This window comes from Argiope bruennichi, chromosome 5, assembly GCF_947563725.1.
Source record: "Argiope bruennichi chromosome 5, qqArgBrue1.1, whole genome shotgun sequence".
Taxonomy (NCBI): Eukaryota; Metazoa; Arthropoda; class Arachnida; order Araneae; family Araneidae; genus Argiope; species Argiope bruennichi.
In genome coordinates, this window is record NC_079155.1 from 25,700,092 (window position 1) to 25,714,078 (window position 13,987).

General features: G+C 29.3%; 1 protein-coding gene across 5 annotated transcripts in view; it reads left to right on the forward strand.

The window, feature by feature from the left end:
• The window catches only part of LOC129968539 (A-kinase anchor protein 1, mitochondrial-like), a 38,770-nt gene extending 25,587 nt beyond the window's left edge, over positions 1-13,183 (forward strand). For all 5 annotated transcript variants that reach the window (XM_056082525.1, XM_056082528.1, XM_056082529.1 and 2 more), the window contains 6 exons: positions 6,644-6,842; positions 7,575-7,690; positions 8,451-8,631; positions 9,438-9,665; positions 10,582-10,721; positions 11,927-13,183. In XM_056082525.1, the coding sequence (XP_055938500.1) occupies positions 6,644-6,842; positions 7,575-7,690; positions 8,451-8,631; positions 9,438-9,665; positions 10,582-10,721; positions 11,927-12,022 (960 nt within the window). In that variant the 3' untranslated portion in view covers positions 12,023-13,183. The remainder of the gene's footprint in view (positions 1-6,643; positions 6,843-7,574; positions 7,691-8,450; positions 8,632-9,437; positions 9,666-10,581; positions 10,722-11,926) is intronic.
• The last annotated feature ends 804 nt before the right edge of the window (positions 13,184-13,987 follow it).

The following is a 13,987-nucleotide window of genomic DNA, read 5'->3' on the forward strand; positions in this document are numbered from 1 at the left end:
GCAGCTTTAAATAAGTGGCTAAACGAGATGCTAATCTTGGAATAAAGTTTTTTTATCCCTATGTGTTTTATATGGAATTTGGATTAAAGGTATTAAATATAGAATGTTTCATTAGATATCTAAGGAAAATTTTGAAATAGATATTTGATTCAAGATTCTTCATTATATAAAAGTTTAAATTCCATTTTATTTCGTCAGGAATTAAGCGATTTTAAAAGAATTTCAATTCATTTCTTTTTAAATATGGATACAGAATTATGACATTGCATTTAAAATATTTCTGAGAAAAACATCAGTACAGCAAGTGGATATTAAGTGCTTTTAAAACAGCAAGAATTACAGTACAGCAAGAATTTTAAGTGCTTTTAAAAATAATGTAGATTCAACTATGCTTTACTTCAAAAAGTATACGTTCGTGAAACTTATAATCTAGCAAAATTCGTGAAACTAGCTAACTTCTAGTTATATTGGCAATTCTTATCGTTTGTTAATTTTGTTCATGTTGACCTCTAATAAAATAAAAACAGAAATAAAATCCCAATCCATATGACATTGTGTACCGGATGTTCACATGTGGCTCACCATGAGGATACAAATAATAGCCCCTTATCTTTTCCGTCCATCAATTCTTCTTAAATGTTTATCACTGTTCGCTTGTTTAGACGTTAGAGATTAAGAAATCTTCCGGGACACCGTCACACCCCGATTGTCACTTAACCGGAAACCGTACCAAATGCATTTATTTCTATCCTAAATTGCTTCGGCTGCCGCCAGATGAGAAAGGTCATGTTAACATGATAGATGATGGTGTCATGTTATGATGAATGGTTAGCCGTTTACTTGTTTCATTGTGTTTTAGTTCACCTGCCTATGATTTATCAGTGTATCATTTGCATTTTGCTATTTCACATATTACTGCCAAGTTTCTCTTGTGGTCTTTACGTATATTGTTGTTGACTTAAATATTCATTACTTATTTTTTTTTTTCTCAATTGAATTGGTAAAATGGCATCTTATAAAAACACGTGAAATTTATCTACAGATCATTATAAATTTGACTACGAAAGCCGCTTAAAATTATCGAGTTATATTAAAAAAAAAATATTTTTCATAATTTGCAGTTTTGATAGGATTTCGAATAAAATTTCATTTAATAATCAATTATAATAAAATTAAATATGTAATTTAACGGCTTGAATAATTTTTATAGTTTGCTACTTCCTAACTGAAGGTAAAATAATTCGTTCATAATTTAACTGTGTTAGTTCTATTGTGGGCATCCACGGTTTGCTGACATTGTCTCATTTTCGAAGTCCGATTCCAGTAGATATCCATCAGAAATCGTGTTTGTTCAATTATTCATAGGCTACCCTCCCCCTCAGAGATTCATTTTCTTTAAATGGGTACGTAAGTCCCATTCCGAGGTATCCGAGATATTTACTCTTTTCAAGGTCATTCTCTTCTACACTTTCTATTGTTTTCTTCTAATCATCGGTTTTCCCCCCCTTTTCTATAAGATTAATGTGTTCCACATGTCTTGTTGATTTTAATATGTATCATTTTTAGCCGAATACCCTTTTTTAATTTCCTCGTTTTCACTTTATTCAACTGCTTAATACAGAATTTGGTTGGAGAGAAATACCATTCTGCTGTTTTAAATATTTTCCGTGGTATTCATGTTTTCGCATTCTTCTGTTTTAAAACCAATTATTTCACTTTTAGATACAGAGTTTCTCTACTTAATGTAATTTTAACTAAGATGAGGTTAGCTATCAGCAATGCTACCATTTAGCTCACTATTTTTGGGATATTCTTGTCTCAAAATAAATTTCTAGGAAATAGACCATTGCTTCGTGTTAGGAAGCTACGAAAAGACAGTTCCGTGCCTCTTCATTCATATGAGTATCTTGACAAAAGCTTTAAGGGGCAGTGGCCTGCAAGAAAGCTCCTTAAAGGCAGGGTGGAGCTCTTGTGTCACGTACTCTGAACCGGTTAAAGTAGTAGAGTTAATGCATTCAACTTTTTGATTATATCTTTAACCCAGATTCGTGTCTATTGTGTGAAGTCGAGAACATAGGTATCATGTTAATTTTTACTGACTTCTGTTTAAAATATTTAAGATTCTAATTTGTTCCAGAAAATTGTTGACGAAAGTTGAATTTACTGGTGGCTTTCATCTTTTGCGTTATTCCTCGTTTTCAGTTTCATACATTAGAATAATACATTTAATCTAGAACGCATTTGTTTGGATTGCTGGATATTGAATATCGGTTTTCCTGTTGACGCTGAATACTTTTAGTGACCTTATTATGATTTCCTTTTTTTTTTTTTCATTCTTCGTTCATAATAAATGTAATCAGTATTGATTACATTTATTATGAGCAACTTTTTGATTCGTAAACACCTTGAAATTAACTTTTGTTACATTTCTTAAGGATCATTGCTGTAGAATGTGTAATTAATAATAGGTCTCTTGACATGGTGCGACTTCATCTTTCATAACCAAAGAAGCCTACTATTATTATTTCATAACCAAAGAAGCCTACTATCTTAAAATATTTTTCATTGTGTTCAGCTTTATGTGACCTTAGAGGGCAGACGAGAAAAACTGACCAGACCGGGGGATGAGGGAGGAGAGTTGGAGAGCATACTGAAACGTGATGTTCTTTAAAGGTTTTCAATTCTTTTTCCTTGATGGAAGATCCGACTTGATACCAGCTTTCTTACCGAGGTCAATAACATCCAGAATGTGGTCTTGGTGCCTTTTTTTTCTTTTCTTTGAATGACATTTAAACTTATATTCATCAGTTGCCATATTTACCAAGTTCGATTCGGAAGTTAAGAGTGTTAGATTCGTCTTGCCTCTTTTAAAGAATCTTTCAATAATAAGAATGGAACTCGAATGGTATCTTTGGTATTCTTAGCTTCTTGTGAATTAAGATTTTCATTCAAATTTCGAATATACTTTTAAAAAAATTACTTAAGCCGCAATAAGTAAGTTTAGTAAGGTTTTAGTTTCAGGAAGTGCGGTGTTCTGGGTTAGAATCCCGAGGTCCTGGAAGATTTGCTGCATATAAGCAAGGTTTTGATGTATTCTAAATTTGAAGACGATTCGGTTGTTCTTTCGTTTTTGTTTTTTGTTTGAAGGAAAGTTTGTTGCCACTTCAATTGTGTTAAATGAAAAGGAGAAAAAAAAAAGTAATTCTACATAAGTAATTTTTGCTTCCTAAATATATAAATATAATGGGGTTGTAGAATTTTTTTAGAGGTATAGTTAAGAGGTCTATAAAGTTACGGTAAGAGTTGATAGTTCTGAGATAGTTTTTACTTCTATTCCATTTTGACTGCAACTTCACTCGAGTCTTCATGGGTTATCCATTAGACGAGGCTGATTATTCTTTCAACCATGAGAGCGCGAAATGTTCGGGAGTCGATTCCTTTGGCTGTTGGAACAAAATGCATCTGAGGGAACCTGCAATGAGGATTTTGGTTCCGCATAATTTACTTCACTGAGGACCGGGTGAAGCACATTGACGCGCTACAATTGATAAGCGAGCTATTTTGAAATTGCTTTGTTTTGGAGTGGTTTTTCCGTCTCAGAAATGGCATCACACTTACTGCAATTGTCCTTGGACGTTCTATATCTGGAGATTCGATTATGATTCTTTGGTTATTCCATTTAAATTTTAAAAGCATTTAACATGAAGGGCATTGTGTGACATGAACTTCAGATTCTAAGATATTTTTATATTAAAGAAGTTCTAAAGTTTTGAGACCTCCGAAATTTTTACTGCATTTTTTTTTTTTTTACGTTCTCGCAAATTTCTTGTTGCCAAAAATTTATGAGGAAAATAACTAATGTGAAATTTTCAGATATGGGGTATTTCATATTTTTTTCATTTAATTTGCAAGCACTTATTTAACTTGATTCATATTTCTGAGAAGGAAATTTTATAATCGATCGAGTTTTTAATTTTTGTTCATTTGCATATTTATTTTGGCAATATGTAATTTTATTATTTTCAGAGCATTATCATGAGTCATTCTTTAATTTTATTCTGTAAATTGGTGTTGTCTAGTAATGAATTTCAGGAAAATTGAATCTCAAGATTCTATATCTATAATAAATTCTTATTTAATGATTAAAAATAGAAAATAAATAAAATAGAATACTCCGTCTACTTCTTTTTAGTACACTAATTAAAATGTCACAAAAAATTCTTTTATTAAATTTATTTGTATTTGTTTTAGCGAGAGCAGGAAACTTATTTTAACCACTCCACTTTTTTTTTATCAATTGTCTGGTTGTCTTGCTTTGGGAGCGAATTTTAATTTAGTCACTTTAGACTGAACATAAAATTTCTTTACATAAAATTTAATAGAATTTTTTTAAATTTAGAGTTGCGATGTTTTAATTTATAAATTTAATAATTGGAGTCACCATTGCCGTAATGTCAATCAATGGTTAAAAGAAGAATGTCAGTTTCTCTATGTGAGTTATGCGAAAATTTTTTGCTAAAATTGTATTTTATAATTTGTAGGTGATGGAAGTAATATAAAAATTAAACCAATCGCTTTACAGGAGGGGAAAAAAAAACTTATTCGAACTATTTCAAAAAAAGAAAGCCGCGCTTAAATTTCTTATGAACTTTTAGAACTTGATTAAACTCACTTGAAGCTGAATAACCTTAACAAATTTGGTCCCATTATGGAAGGGCGTTGGGCATCGCGCGTCTGTTTAAAGCCTGGCACTAAAACATAATAAAACTATTACTGAAGGACTTTAATATGAATTAAAACGCTTGCATACCTAATTTTCATTGAAGTCATTTCACTTTCTTTCGTTGAAATATTTTATTTTGACCTAATTTCTGCTTTAATTTGCCGTGGAGGAATGGCCCGGAGCTTCATGCGTTTTTCAGTTGCAGAAATAACTTGGAAATAATCGTACCGGAATCTCTTCCGACTTCTTGTTTCTCTTAGCACAATTCCTGATATCACATGTGCTATTTCAATGAACTTGCCAAAATCTTTTATCTTTCTTCTCATAACTCTTAAGGCGCAAAACAGGCTTTTTTCTTTTGCCTTATACCCTAGTCGTGTCACGTTTTTCTGCATGCATTTTTTTTTTTTCTTCTTTCCCCTCCGATCATTCTTGTAGAACGCGAAAAGCGTGCATCTATTAATAAATTTGGTTCTTCTCGTACATTAGTCACGTGCAAGTATTTATTTTCTTTTTCGTTCGAAATGTTTGATTATTTTTCATTTTTTGAATTTTAACCATTTGACTGCTAATTTTTTAAACTTGCCAATTTTCTAATTTTTATTTTATTCACTTTTTCCCTCCTTTTCTTTATTTCTTTTAAGCAAATAGGTTATAAATCAGATTTGTTCGATCTCCCCCCCCCAAATGATTTTCAAGTCAATAAGTGGGACATAGCAAGTATCCTCTAAAAATTCCTAATTTTGCTAAGAACTACTCAAACTAATTTCAAAAAGTTAATGAAATGTATATGTGGTATTAATAGTCGAAGGATTAAATCAACTTGTACAGAAAGCCTGATAGCCCAAGTAGACATCTTTTAAGAGGCCTAAAGTTCTCCCCCCCCCCACAGTATTTAAAAAGAAAATTTTATTATGGGCATTCGAATCAATTCAAATATAAGTAAATATCGTTCCAAATTTTGGAACACAATTTTAACAGCATTCCTAATTATTGTTTTCAGATTTTGTTGCAAACTTTTAATATTAATTCGAACGAGATATATTGCTTTATAAATTAAAGGCTGTTCGATTGATTATATAATTAAAGTTTAAATTGCATTAAAAATAGATTTTTTTTAAAAGTATTTTGTTTAGGTTTATTTCAATTTTTTGGAGTATGAAAACAAACTTTCTTAAAATTAAATGTTCCTTTTTTTTCATTTTGTCAAATTTTCGCTTAAAACTGTTCGCAGTTTCGAATGAAACGATGAATACTGCTCATTGCAATCAAAAACCGATCAATTAAAATCAATTGTTCATTGATCGAAAAACATCCAGAAAAGGCTGCAAGACAGAGATAAATGATTTTGCAACAAAAGCAGTTAGAAGCGCCATTTCTGCTCATTGATGGGGACAATTTCCTTACCGCCGTATTTACCAGACTTAGCCTCTTCGGACTACCACTCATTTTCTTGGATGTCTCGCACTTTCCCAGCAACATATTAACAATTATGAAGTTTATGAAGAACTTGCAGACGGGATATCTCAAAATAAGAACTTTTTGTTCTAGGAGTATGTTTAATATTTGAAGGGCAGATGACAAAATATATAGCTACCAATAAAATGCAAGTTTGTTCCTTGAATTTTATAAGAAAAAAAGGTTGTAAAATCTTAGAAAATTTCCCTTCAAAAGCGGAAATCTTTGTATGGGAAATAAAAACAACTTAGAGGAAGCCTTCAAAATTGTATGTTTATAAGTGTAATTCTGTGAAATTATTTTGATCATGGTTGGTGTGATGTTGATAAGGCAATTCAGCTGTTTAAAGTATATTCAACTTAAGGTTTTTGCAGAAACCCTTCATTTATCAGGAGACTTGTAATTTTCAACTTATACAGTTTTATATACATATTATGCCTTACATTGCCTTGTTTTTTACAGATTTCTGATGATAGTGGGAGAGGAGATAGTGTTTATTGTGATGGGACTTTTAGGTGTCAGTTTCCCAAAGTAAAAGTGCCACTCTTGATTGGACGACACGGCAATTATAAGAAAGAAGTTGAAGGAAGGTCTGGTGCCAAAATTAGAGTTATTAACCTTTATAATAAAGATGCAGATTTTGCTATAGTTGAAATTAAAGGTAAGTTTTTATTTAAGTTTAATAATGGCATTTGGTTTTGCTTTTCTAAAATTAAATCTAAAGATTTTAATTATTAAGAAAAAAAGTGATTGGATTTATATGCAAGTTTGATTAATATTAACTCATTTTAATGCTATAATTGAAATAAAGTTCTTACTATCATTAATAAAAATTCATGCAAATGTAAGTAAACAATAAAAAGAAAATTTAAATGTAAGGTTAAAATATGTATTTAGAGGGTTTCATATTTGTTTATGTATACACATATGTGTTTATGTAAATTGAAATAATTTGTTTAATATTAATTACCTTTTTAAGTTTTTTTTTTTTTTTCACTTGAGCTCAAAAAAGATTTATTTAAAAAATATAAAATTCCTGCCTTGGATACCTATAATACTGCATTCTTATCACAATAGTCTTCCTCGTCACAAATTGTGTGGAAGAAGCATGTACGATTTATTGCAGCATATGTACAATACAGGAAAATGTACTTGTGGTATACCAAGTTAAAAGATAGTACTTTGGGAAGTTTTGAAGCAGGGATACATATTTCTTCTTGCATTTCCCCAGTTTTTTAATTCTAAAAGGAAATATGTATACAAGTGAGATTTAAATTTTATATGCCAACATAATTTATATGTTGAAATAAGTTGTAAGTGTTCCATTATAGTTATGCATGCTGTGCTCTTGATTAATGGCAGTGTATTAATAGTTTTATTGTTTTGTCTACAGGACAATTGCCCCAAATAGAGAAGGCAAAAGAGATAATTCAAGAACGCTTTCCTGATGTACTTTTGCAATATTATTTTGGTGTTGCTGGATCCGAATCGATTTCCCCATATTATATTGTAAGTTGTTTCAGATTTTTCCTTTATGTACTTAATGAGAAATATTCTTTAAAAAGAATATAAGTTGACTATTTTCATGTATGACTTACAATAGTTACTATAATGCAAATACTTTAATTACAGAAAGCTGATTTTTAATCAAGTTCGTTGATTTCCAGAACATTTCCTGTGCAATTTTAAGTTGCATTTCTTTGTGCCTTTTGGTTTATTTAGGAGTCTTCCTTTTCCATTAAACTAAAATGCTGCTTTCAATATGTGGAACTTTGAAATATGTGGATGGATCTATAATTTAGGTATGTCCTATTGGACATAGAAGCAGGAATGCATTATGTGCCATTTTGGTGTAAGATCTGGAGAGTACAGAGGATATGGTAGAATATCTTTATGAAACTGTAATGGCTGTTTTGTTACAGCCAATATAAGATGTGGTTTTGCATTGTCATGATTGAAAATTTGTACATTTTGATGCAAAATCTTAAGTTTCATCTGTAGTGATGATTTTATCTCCTCCATATATATAGAAAAATTGTATAAGAGATTTAGATTATAAGGCCAACCTTTATAAATAGTGTGGAACTTAAATTTCTCATCAATTGATCTGCTATCTTGTGTGCATATTTTTGTGAAGGAGCATGTTCATGATAAAGTACTTTTTCATTGTTGCTGCTGTTTTCAAATCAAAATGGATAATTTAAAATCTATTATACTAAATGTTTTAGCTGTTCATGATTTTCACATTACTCTTTTAATATTGTTTCAGGCAACATTACCAGAAGGTACTAATTTTCCTGGAGTAGTGTCCAGCATGTATAGTCCTAGTCGATTCTGGGTACAGCAATATGGCCATCCTCTGTTCTATCATTTGGAAGATTTGGAAAGAAGAATGTCTATGCATTTCAATGCTATTCCTAATGCTCCAATAGTTGAATATCCAGTGCCAGGTTTGTTAATTTTCAATTCTTGTTCTATTGTTTATGCTTCTTCTGACATCCTTATTTTCTTTCTCTTCAAAAAAAGCAATGCTAGCTTGAATAAATTACATAGTATTAAGTTTTTATTGTCTCTCATACAAACATTATAACATTTTTTCAAGTCCTTTACTGTGAGATCAAAATCTGACTTCCAGGGATATGCAGACTTAAATTCTTTATTTAACACAATAAATGTCCATTTTAAGCAAGTGCCATCTATGACGTGTCTATTGTGGTAAAATAGTGATATTTGGAGCTTTAATTTATAATAATATAGTCATTTTTATTGAAGATGTACTGCAACTTTTTTTAATACTTGTCTAGGGGATGTATAAAGGTTTCCATTTTTCAGTTATCTGTTTATTAATCCAAACAATATAAAATAATTCTCTGCCCCATTTTGAAAGGTTAATATTATTCTGTTGCCGTTTACATCATCTTTCCGAATGCAAGTCAATACAGTTATATTTGAACAAAAATAAAATGCTATACTTGTGCAGAAGAGCCTTACTAAATAGAATTATGTCTATGTGCGATTTATAACTTGCAATAAAAGGTATTGGGGATAAAATCAATTTTTTTTTTTTTTTGCAATTTGTAGACTAAATATATTCTGTTGCTTATTTGTTTATGAAATACTAGTCTAAATAATTAATTAGCATTATAAATCCATGTATGTGTAAGAGTAATTGTATGAGGATTTTTACTTCAATTTGGATGTATATTTTTATGCATATTGAAATAAGTTTTAACTTTTATAAATTTTTCTTTTATAGGCCAGATAGTTGCTGTAGCAGGTAGTACAAATAGTAACAATGAAGCAAAATGGTTGCGGGGCATGATAACGAACATTTTCCCAGATGAGGGGAATGTCGTGATTAATTATTTGGATCATGGAGGTGAATATCTAATACCAGTGACTGCGATTCGACAAATGAGGCATGAATTTTTCACCATGCCATTTTTTGCTGCAGAATGCAGTTTATATGGTGTCCAACCTGTAGGTACGGTAAATTTTATTTTCTTTTAGGATTTTTAATTTTTTTTTTTTTGCTACTCAGATATTGCATATTTTCTCATGATTCTAATGACATTCATGGATAGTATAACTTAATGTTTTGCCACTTGTCAGATATGGGACTTCTCTGTTCTTTTATGCATGCATCATAAGGTGTTATTTTGCCAAAATGGAGGTGGCAGTGGAAATTGATGATTGAGATGTAATGGGGTTATTTGCTGAATTAGGAGGCATATAAGTTATTGATAATCCTTAAAATTGTGGAAAAAAAGGCTCAAATTTATGATAAAATACTTAATACTTTTATTAGAAAATTGTCAATTTCTGAAATTCCCTCTTCAGTGGTAATGCTTAATTGTGCATTATCACCAATTTCATTTATTCTTGTTTTATGGATCATTTAGTGAAGCATACTTAATGGCTTTTCAAAATTTCTCAGTTGTACAAAATTGCCATTTATTTAATCTGATTTGACCTTTTGTATAATGGTAGAAGGTTAAATGTAATCAGGAAGTTGTTACAAGATATGATAAAAATTATTTTTAATTGCTTGACATTATTGAAATCTTGTCAGAAAATGCTACAAGGAAGGATGTTTTGAACAGCCCTCTATAGGTGAACTTAATAAGTATTTTAAGTATAGAATAGTACATCAAAGTTCTTATTGCAGAATTATTTACTATTACAGAATTTGTTAACATATTACTGTTTCTTGCCCAAAGTAATATTTAAAATAACAGAATGCTTTCTTCTGTAAATTTCTTATTATTTGTTAAAGTATCAGAGCTATAGAAATAGTTTGTGCTCTTAAATTATATTCTTTTTTGTGTCTATTACTATGTTTCATCAATCACTGTTTAGACTAAAAAGGTTATTTTAATTGAATTATTTCATCCTTTTAGGTGAGGATTGGTCACCAGAAGCATTTCAAGAATTTGCAAGATTATGTTATGTCAGTCGTCATCCTACATTGAAAGTTGTTGAGAAAACGCCCTACTGTTACTTAGTTTCCATGGAAACATATGATTGTTCAATAAGTACCGTAAGTTTTCTTTTTCCATCTTTTGAAAGCAAAGTTTGTAGAAATAATTATGCATAATAATATTAAAATTTGTATTTATTAATTTTTAGTTGTAATTATTAGTTAGAAACTGAAATTAGTGAAATGAATCATTGGGAGATTAGTGATAAATTGAGACATTTTTAAAGAAAAATAAAAATTTTCTAAGAATTCATGCTTTGTTATAATTTTTTATAAGAATTAATTTGTATCTCTTCCAGTGGTATCAGTTGGCATTGCTATGGGGCTTATATATAATTATAAACTTAAAACATTTGTAATACAGTTTTTAAATCAAACAATATTATAGGTTGTGCAATATAGGCCGATATTTATTGAGATCACAACTATCAACTTTGATTGCTAATCAAAGTAATTGTTCTGCTTTTAAGGAAATTAACCAGTGAATGTTTCATAAGTATCTTTTTATTTCTTTGGTGACAAAGAAAAACATTCAAAATACCAAAGATTAACATACAAATTACCAAACCTATGCAGAAATGAAGAAAAAGGGAAAGATTATGAATAAAATATGGAATATTGCTTGTCAAGATAGAAAATTTTGTAGATGTTAAAACAAATCTCTGTATATAGGATTCTAAGGTCAGTAAATTGTAAAATATAAAAATAAAAATTATGCAGATATCAAATAAGGTAATATGATGGAATATTACAATTTCTTATTTTATCAGACATACACCCTATTTTATTTTTTAGTAAAAGTAGCATGCCTAATTCTTAAAGGTTATAAATTATAAAGGGCATTTTTTTTTCAAGTTGGTGTTCTTGGAAAATTAGGAGGTATTGTATAGCTAATTTATGACTTAACTTTAGATGTAAGTTTTGCTCTCTTGGGAATCAGATTATTTCAGAACTGTGTGGTGGCAAGAATGATTTTGCTTGTCAAAACTACAATGTCAATTTCAAAATAGCTATTGTTTCAAAGCAAAGTATTTGTCTTACTAAAATGAAAGCCTCAGTAATTTTGTGGCAGAATTGCAATGTCTCTTCTAACAGGTGCGCTCATCTGTTTAAAGTCGCGTAAAAGCTAGAAGCTCGTCAAATCCTTGCTTTTCTAGGCTACTTTTTTAAGTCAGATTATTTCTCATGAAATTAAAAAAAAAAAATATGCACATAAATGATATATTATTCTTTATGTATAGATGTTCCAATTGTTTCTCTTGCAGATAGTGGATTTTGCTACTGTTTTGATAGAAAAAGGCTTTGCTGTCCCTTATACAGACTGCAGAATGTATCAGCTCCCAGATGCTCTTGAACAGTGATTCAGCATGTATTTATTCATTACAAACATAATGAACTATACCATTTGGTAACATTTTTGTAAATGAACATCTTTTAAAGAAGTTTTTTTTTTTTTTGTAATGTATTTTTTTTTTTTTAAATTGACAATTTGCATTGTATTTAATTCAGAGCAATTGAATTGTATTCAAAGTACTAAAAAATGTTTTTTTTTTTTTTTCATTTTTTTTTTCCACAGAACATTTTATCAATTGCAATCTTAATTTCATGACAAACAAGAAAGTTTGCTTTTTCTTTTCTTTTTTTCCTTTTCTTTCTTTTCTTTTTTTTTTTTTTAAGTTTATTGCAAAATAAAATGTTTGCAACATAGTTTGTGGATGAAAACGCCCTTTTTTTTTTTTTTTTTTTTTCCCCTTCTTTTCTTTTTGTATGATAATGTAAAAAAAAAAAAAAGTATCTGGAGTGCTTGCATGTTTTCTAAATTGTTTAAAAAATATTTTATAACATACTTAGATGTTTAAACTAACATGCTCTTGCTGATTATATCCAGTACAAAAATCTGAATGAATAGATTTTTCTTTTGTAAATATGTTGTATTTTATACTTTTTCTATTATGTAGAATGTTTTCTAAATCCATTATGATTGTGTATTTAATTTCACTTATTTAGACATTCTTTTGAGAGTAATCAAAATATTTTGTTTTATTTATGTAACAGAAAACTTCTAACTGAAGGATTACTTTTGAAATTTTAATTTGATTTATGGTATTAAAATCTTATTTTAAAAGGTAGGAAAAGTTCCCACCTTCAAATTTCTCTGTGTTATTGACTTCATATCATGAAAATCATTAGTATTTTCCTTTGTGTGATGGATATTTTTGAATGTTTTCCTATTAATTTTACAATCATTTGGGTTTTAAACAATTTTTAAATTTGTTTGCTGAAAAGAATTATTTAGCATTTCATCAAAGTTGATGTGTTAGATGTATCATTACGAATCATAATCAATTGTCTTGTCTTGTTCGTGTTACAATCATTTAGGATGGGTATGATTTGTATAACTGCATGATTTGTGTGAATTTTGTTGAAGGGCTAATTTTTTTAAAAGTTACTACCTGAATATATTTGATATGTTAATGTAATGGTTTTTTAAATTTGTATTTCAATAAAGATTTTGTAATGTATCTTATGGTTCATTTTTTTCTTTAGTGTGATTCATTAAAAAAAATTTTTAGTAAATCTTTAGAATTTTATAATCATTTATGTATTTCTTCATTAGTAGTGCTCTTTTGTCTCTCCATAGAGAGGAAACTGAAATTTTTTTATTTTTTATTTATTTATTTAAAAATTTAACCCTTTGCACTTGGGAAAGTAATTTTATGCATAGTTATTCTTCTAAATACCTATCTTGTTTAGTGCTCCAAAAAAAAAAAAAATAATAATAATTCTTTTAAGTTGAATTGTTCCCAAAAAGTAATATGTATCTTCTTACAACTCTGTAGGTATTTTTAACAATAAGAATTAAAAAAAAAATAAGTAAAACGTTCAAAATGACGCACTATATTGAATGGTGAGTGAGGGTCACTATTCGAGTGCAAAGGTTTGCTATTTGCTTAAAATTAATTTACATCGTTTCCTTCTTAATGAACTGTCTGTAGCAAATGACCGGTGGCTATTCTGAGAACCTTTCTTTAGTTTGATACAAATTCATTACACATTCCACTGATAATTGTAACAGCAAAGCTTGTAACCAATCTTGATATTCAGAGCTATTTAGTGGCTAAAATATTGCAAATAAGTTTTGTTTAAAATAGGCTATTGACCATTCATAAGCTATGTATGGAACTGTTATAAAGAAGTGTATATCTTCTTATCTTTGCTAATTTTACCTCTATCCCTGATGTATAATATTAAGAATAATTCAAAACAGATTAATAACCAATACCTGTTTATGAAACTTTAGCAAGGAAATATATTTTTGGTAATTA